The sequence below is a fragment of the Labrus bergylta genome, chromosome 10 (genome assembly GCF_963930695.1).
Source record: "Labrus bergylta chromosome 10, fLabBer1.1, whole genome shotgun sequence".
Taxonomy (NCBI): Eukaryota; Metazoa; Chordata; class Actinopteri; order Labriformes; family Labridae; genus Labrus; species Labrus bergylta.
Window position 1 is genome coordinate 1,510,980 of NC_089204.1, and position 7,477 is coordinate 1,518,456.

General features: G+C 40.2%; 1 protein-coding gene across 1 annotated transcript; it reads left to right on the forward strand.

The window, feature by feature from the left end:
• Window positions 1-675: 675 nt before the first annotated feature.
• prph2b (peripherin 2b (retinal degeneration, slow)) lies at window positions 676-7,027 on the forward strand. The gene is made up of 3 exons (XM_020646086.3): window positions 676-1,611; window positions 3,316-3,562; window positions 5,224-7,027. The coding sequence occupies exons 1-3, from the start codon at window positions 1,031-1,033 to the stop codon at window positions 5,425-5,427; spliced, it is 1,032 nt and encodes a 343-aa protein (XP_020501742.1). The 5' UTR covers window positions 676-1,030; the 3' UTR covers window positions 5,428-7,027.
• The last annotated feature ends 450 nt before the right edge of the window (window positions 7,028-7,477 follow it).

The following is a 7,477-nucleotide window of genomic DNA, read 5'->3' on the forward strand; positions in this document are numbered from 1 at the left end:
AATGAGTCATGCCCAGATGATTTAATATGAACTATCCACATGAATAAAGCTTGTCAGGAGATAAACCTTTCCAAAGATTTGTGAGTTTATTAGTTGTCTTATTCAGGTGATCGTTGAAAACACACACTAAAAAACTCAACTTAAACATAAGAAAATACAAATTACGAGAAAATGTATGAAGTTCTGTGACAGGCAAAGTCATTTCAAATGTGTCTGTTTGAGTTGTCGTTACATTATATGCAGTGTTTTGTGATCTGGGGACTCCTTTCTGTTGATAATGTGTGAAGGTGTCTTTAGAGAGTCACTACAGTGTATTGATCAACAGCTCATCATGTGGAATCAGTCGGGGATCTTGGACATGACCAATGGAGCACCATGTGATTGGGTAGTCCATGTACAGGATATGATAACAGCCTACACTGCAGTGCTCTTGTTGATGTTTTTAGTATCTTATTTGCTGAGTGAACAAACCAACACTTTATCAGTTCTTGGGCTTCCTGTGGCCCACCTGTTGGGCACTGAGGTAGGTGATCGTCTCTCAGCAGAACTGAACTTTGAGCTGTGACAGGCAGAGTGGGTGAAAATGCTGCTTAACATCAAACCAATTAGCAGTAAGTCGGAGGATTAGAGGCAGCACCTGATCTGCTGTTAATTGGATCAGAGCTGATCGGAGGTTTGGGATGACAAGTCGCAGCTCACTCTCAGTTGAACCTTCTGCAAGAAAATATCAGCGCTGAGGAGCTGAGTAGGCTACTTAAACAAGTAGGCTTTATGTAACTTTTTTTTTTGTAATTTTATGGCAGACCCCTCTGCCCCCCCATCATTATGGACTGTCCTGACCTGCTGGGCAATATGGGTCTAAAATTAGGAGTTCTGGCGGAGTCGCATTCAACTGCTTCTTTCTGGAACCAATCAAAACTCTGAAACTTGAAGGGATTTTCACTTTGAAGGAGCCTGGTTTTCTTCTTAATACCTGTTTGAAGTGATTTTTGATTTTAGCTGAGTGCTTCTTTCACACCAAAAGTTAAAAATGCCATTCATGCCAGTGAAGTTTAACTCGCAAAAGCGGGTAAAGCTGGCTCAGGGCCTATGGCTGATCTACTGGCTCTCGGTCATTGTGGGGATCTTTATCTTCAGCCTCGGTATCTTTTTTAAGATCGAGCTGCGAAAGAGAAGCGAGATGATGGACAATAATGAGAGCCACTTAGTGCCCAACCTGTTGATCCTGGTTGGTTTGTTGGCCTGTGGGATCAACGCCTTTGGAGGAAAGGTGTGCCACGACTCTCTGGACCCTGTCAAATTTGCAAAATGGAAACCAATGTTGAAGCCATACCTGATGATGTGCTGCGGCTTCAACGGGCTGTTGCTGTTGACTGGGTTGCTCTGCTTCCTCATGCAGTTTGCCGTGTACCTGACACTGGCTGAGGGCCTGAAGAATAGCATCAAGTTCTATAAGGACACAGACACGCCAGGACGCTGCTTCATGAAGAGGACGCTTGACATGACACAGATCGAGTTCCGCTGCTGTGGCAACAACAACTTCAGGGACTGGTTCGAGGTGCAGTGGATCAGTAACCGCTACCTGGACATGAGCAATGATCTGGTCAAAGAGTGAGTACCCCTACACCAGCCGAACATTGAAACAGCTGAGACAGTTATTGCTAAGTTTATTGTAAGGAAATAACAAAACCAACAGTTCTGACAACTGATTAAGCAGAGTGTTATTTATCAACCTTCAACTCAGTCAATCCTCTAGTGTCAGTGGTTTTATTACAGAAATTGTGTACAAAAAATAGCTAAAGATGGACAGAAACTTATGATGTAAGATTAGTTTTCATCTGATCCAGATGTTGAGCTGTGCAGAACCTCCAATTGCTTTTTGTTTGAACTTTCCAAGAAAGTTATCCTTTTGACCTCATTTCTCTTAATTCTGCCTCTTTTTCTGTATCTTGAGGTCATCAAAAGCACAAACTGGGATTATCTCTTAGCTCCCTAATGAGAAAAGCCTTATTGAAACCTGCAGTATCTGAGTGCAGGGCGTTTTCAGCTGAATCACACTTTAAACCTTCAGAGCTCAGGGGGTCCAAAGAGAGAGTTTTGTTAAAATGGGTCAATGGAGGATATATGAGGGAATTAAGTGGGTAGAAGTGACCATGCAGGAGGTCGATGCACTAGCTTCCCCTCCTTAAGTCTATAATCTGTTAGGATCTTATCTCAACCGAGCTGCAGCTTACACACTCATTTACATGACAAGGTTAAACACATCATTGGTCTCTCACCATAAAAGCTCTTAAAATGTTGGACATATCGTGATCATTACAAACATGCAAAGGCAGAACTCGTCTGATTTGATCAATAACTATATTTAACTGATTGGTAGGGACCCGTAAGGCTCTGATTGCGTGTTTCCATGTTCTGAGAGATATTACTCTCTCTAGCTTTGAGATGATTATTTCCTGTCATCCAATCTTAACCCCCCTGTCAGCCACAGGCCACACCCACTGGTCAATTCTTTCAATCAGTCTTCACAGTGTCTTTTGACTTTATGTTATTTTGTTTGTGGTGAAAAAAATATATAGGTTTTCAGATTTGAATGTATTCAGATGAGGAATAACTTTACTCACACTGGAAACATATTAGTGTAAACTATGCCTGTGCTTTGGAGCAGTTCCCACTCTGACAGAGGAAATCAATAAATTCTAATGATTTAATGAGCTATCGTAGCTTGCTGCATTTTTAGCTCTCTTTAGATTCAGAAGTCAGCTCTGACAGGACAGTTTGTTGGAAGATGATGCTTTAGATGCTGTTATGATATTACTTTACATTTTATGTTTATTTTCTGGACTTCCTTCCTTTTCCTGCCTACTTTTTAATGGGCATGCCTCAGGGTTCTATACTGGGACTTTTACTATTTTCCATTAGTGTACATTAGCTTTGGTAATTTATGTTTAATGTAATACTAATGGTACTTTTTTTGTTTTCCAACATGAGCAGAGCAAACCTAGTAATTCTATTTATCTCATTTTAGTGTTAAGATAAGGTTAAGAGGTCACTAAAACAGAGCCTCAGTTCAAAGAGACATTTCTCATTTTTTGTTAGACAAAAATCCTCTTCTGATTGTCATTTAGCAAAAAGTTAACAGTCCCTTCAAACAGAGGCTCTGGCCCCAGCAGCCTGAGAGCTCAGGGGGCCCCAATAGTCCAACTGAGTTTTCATTCATACCTATGTGGTTATGAGACCCATTGTGTCTGTGTTTGTGACCTCAGACCTCACTGTTGAGTTAGTAAACATGAATTCTAAATGTCTGTTCTGCAGTCGCGTCCTCAGTAATGTGGAGCAGAAGTACCTGATGGACAGCGTACCGTTCAGCTGCTGTAATCCTGGTTCCCCACGGCCCTGCATCCAGCATCACCTGACCAATAACTCTGCCCACTATGACTATGACCACCGCATTGAGGAGCTCAACATCTGGACCCGCGGCTGCCGTGAAGCTCTCTTCTCCTACTTCAGCAGTATGATGTCAAGCATTGGAATATTAGTCTTAGGCACCATCATCCTAGAGGTAAGGGTCCATACTCAACTATTTTCATCCAATCAGCAGCAGCACCAGCCAAGTTTGTGACAACCAAAAAAATAATTCCTTATCCAGTGAACCCTGTTGCTTCCCTTTTTGGGGGGATTTTTGGATTGGCACAACTCTTTATATATTATGAAGCTACAACTAGCAGCTCTGAAGCTTAGCTTAAAGACTGGTAACAGAAACAAACAGTTTTCATGGCTCACTCTAAAGTTTATTAAGCCACCATACATCATCTGAATAATCCAAAAGAGACATTTTGTAGTTCAGAGGGTTATGTATATTATTATTTATTGTGAGGACAAGTAACTTCCTGGAGTTTCCAGAGCCAAGAAATAGCAATAACAAAACTGGTTTATACTTTTGTTCAGGTTAGCTGCATCAAACCTGCTGTAATTTTTAATCTGTGAGGAGTTTCTTTTGGAGGTTAACACAGGATATGTTCTCTTAATCTTCTGATTTAAAACAAGATAAACATAGCACACCTGCAGTAAATTAACCAAAGCAACCTTAAATGCTCCAGATTACCAACATAATTGATTAGCATGTGATAAGCATTAGTGTAGAAGGAGCAGCTCCTCTTGACAAACAAAACCAGAAAAAGGTTTAACAGACAAACAGACCCAACAAGGACAAAACAATTGTTTTAATGAATGTGGAAATTCGCTGACTTGATTACATTTGTAAAATATATTTATATCCCTCATATTCCATCATTCTGTTTACATCCATTGAAACCATCAAACCCAAAACCATCTTCAAGAAAATAAAAATCAAAGAATAAGAAGAATTGAGTTGTCCTTTGCATCCTTCAGCAGTTGATTAAGCAGTTTTTCAAGTTTGGGCAGAGTTGTGGTCACAAAAACACACAGTTGTATCCATTGTTTTGATTGATTCAAACTTAATTTGATCATCTATTAACTTCCTTTTATTCATTCATATTTATCCAGTTCAGTGTTAACATTGTGCAGCTCTGTTCATGTTCAGAATTAGTTTAATTAAGAAACATCACATTGTTTAGTACGTGGTTTCTATTAAGAAACATCAGCCAAATCAAAGTTCATCATGTTGGAGTTGACTCAGGATTCAGCGGTTGATCGGGTGCGGAGGCGCAGTGCGTTAAGCTAAAGATCGTTGGTTAGGCTCACTGAGGATCAGGAACTATTTTGGGGGGGGTTAATCTCCACACAGCAGCAGCAGGTTGCATCCTGGGAAGATCAGGATAAGGGACGGTTCCTGAGAGTGAAAAGCAATTTGTTATTAGGGTCAGAACAACAAGTTTGACCTGAAGTGTCACGGCAGGCGGTGGATTTAAAAACAACATCCTGAACTCAATCACACGGTTTGTGTGCTGTTTCTGTTCACAGAGAATATATATATTCCACATGATTAAGAAGTCATAACAAATGAAAAACATGTTATTAATTTAATATGATTTGGAGGAATTTGTTGGTCCTAATATTGTTGTGACAGGCAGAGCTTCTTCTTGGGATCATCCAGGGTCGCTGCCTCATTACCTTACAACATGCCTCTCTAAGAAAACTATATTGAAATGGAATATTATAGGTGATGGTCTTTCTTGTTGGTTGCTGTCCAACATCCATCACGACCTCTCATTTTTGTGCACATGTGTTTGTGTTTGTCAGTCTGCAGACATGGCAGGGTTAAAATACCTCACTACAGCTCTGGAGACAATGGAGGACCCAGAGAACCCTGAGTGTGAGAGTGAGGGCTGGCTGCTCGAGAAAGGCGTGAAGGAGACATTCGGCGATCTGCTAACAAAGATGAAGACTCTGGGTAAGGGGAACCAGGTGGATGAGGGAGGAGACGCACAGGAGGCTGCCACCTGAGAGCCCTGCCTGCCACAAAAGACTGAGGTCGCCCCCTTCTCCCCCACCTCTGCATGCCTCTCCCATTGATAACAGGGAGCAAGAGAGTAGAGGTCTCCTCAACCATCTGTTCCTATGCCATCATACATGAGTTAAAATACCACAAACACACACACACACACACACACACACAAACACAAACTAATTCAAAGTGAACAAGCTGTTTAAAGTAACTGTGAATGTTAACCATTCTGTAAATATGTTGAACAGAGTTTATTTTTAAACCGGAGGAGCAGAAACCTGCTGTTGTAAATAAAAACGCCTGGGTTTTAAAATTATTACTAAATACAAAAATTAAATCATCCCCCCCCTTCCCCCTCCTGAACCAGAGGTTGCTTCCAGTCAGACACCAACAGGCCTGAACAATCAAAACCCTTTTTTACTGAAGCCCGACCGATTTACCACACTACTGATCTGTGATCAGAAAACAGCTTGTTGCACAGATAACAAAGATGTCTGAGATTGAGCAGAAACTTTAACACTTCCAGTTTGTCCTGTAGACCGCAAAGTACAGGTATTATTAAACTACTGATTGAATATGAAATATAAACAAGGAAAGACTCCTGCCAAACATATGTATTTATGTGAAATAAAGTCAACTTTATAATCAGCTATTTTTATGTCCCAATTTTGTTATCTGTGTGTCAGACACATACGATCGGTCGGACTCTGGTCTTTACTGTCTGACCTCTGACACGACATTGAAACAGACGGCCAAACATCTGGATAAATAAGGAGGGCTTGGTGAAAGCAGGTACATTCAGAGGCATTTGCAGAGGTAAATAGAGAGGTATTAACACCGAGGTAAATACATAGGGAAATGCAGTTATATCCAGAGATAAAAACAGAGGTATAAACAGATAAAGCTAGGTAACTATAGGTATAAAGCTGTAGACAGGTTCTATGCTGGCAGGTATATACTAAGAAGGAAGGTTCATTCAGCTTCATAAGTCTTCATTCAAAACATTTCAATTCTTTTTATTGAAAAATCATCATAAAGACTTCACTTGTTTGCTGATAAAGTGTGCCGTGTGAACAACTACGGCTTCAGTTTCTTCCGTCAAAGGAATGCTAACATCTGCTGCTGTGAGCGTGTGATTAGTGGAGCGTGTTGGACTGAGCATGGCAGACTGAGTTCAGGGTGAGAATGTCCTGTTGTGGCCGTCTGGTTCCCTGTCAGAGTGACGCTGGTTCAGACTGCAACAGGAACTTTTTTTATACTCTAACAATGCAGCCAAACCAACACATAAGCTTTAATGGGGAGTTCATTTGAAACTGTACATTAATATTCAGCGTTTAACAAACAGGAAGCTGCATCAAAGAGAGTGTGTGGATCTGGTCTGTGTTCAGTTCTACAGATGTAACTTCAGATAAGCTGTATAGAGATTTAAGAGTATTCCAGTTTTCAGTGACAGGTTGTAATATTTGTATGTCTGTTTTTTTTTCTTTTTTTCCTTGTAATATGGACAGTTGTTACATTTGCAGCCAGTTGTTGTGGGTTGGTTGGAGCTTGTAGTTGCTCCGTTGTGTATGAAAGTATTATAAAGAGATTGTGAATGACTCCAAACTGTCCGACTCATCTTTTAAAAAACTCATGAGTACTATCTCTCGACATGTGATTACAACCATTTGCAGGTGTATACACGTGTATATAAGGTCATAATGAAGAGCTTAGAAAGGTACTGAAACATGTATAGGTGTAAATACCGGTTAAGAACAGGTATACATGGACTACCTTGTATGTAATGAAGTGAAGGATGTAAAGGTTCATACGTAGGTATATACAGGTGTATACACAGGTATGTATTGGGTTGTACATAGTTGTACCGAGAGGTAAAAACTCTGTGTTAATAGTATATGTATATACAATAAAGACAAAACTTTTAAAAATGAATAAAACACAAACAGAGTTTGGTTTTGTGTCATTTCTATCTTAGTGTTGGGGAAACTCAGCCAACATTTGTAAAATGTGTTTAAAAAAAAATACTACTAAATAATACTTTGTAGCAGA

Coding starts and splice junctions, on each gene's coding strand:
- prph2b (XM_020646086.3), top strand. CDS start 1,031: ATGCCATTCATGCCAGTGAAGTTTAACTCGCAAAAGCGGGTAAAGCTG. Junction 1,612..3,315: donor AGCAATGATCTGGTCAAAGA/GTGAGTACCCCT, acceptor TCTGTTCTGCAG/TCGCGTCCTCAGTAATGTGG. Junction 3,563..5,223: donor TAGGCACCATCATCCTAGAG/GTAAGGGTCCAT, acceptor TGTGTTTGTCAG/TCTGCAGACATGGCAGGGTT.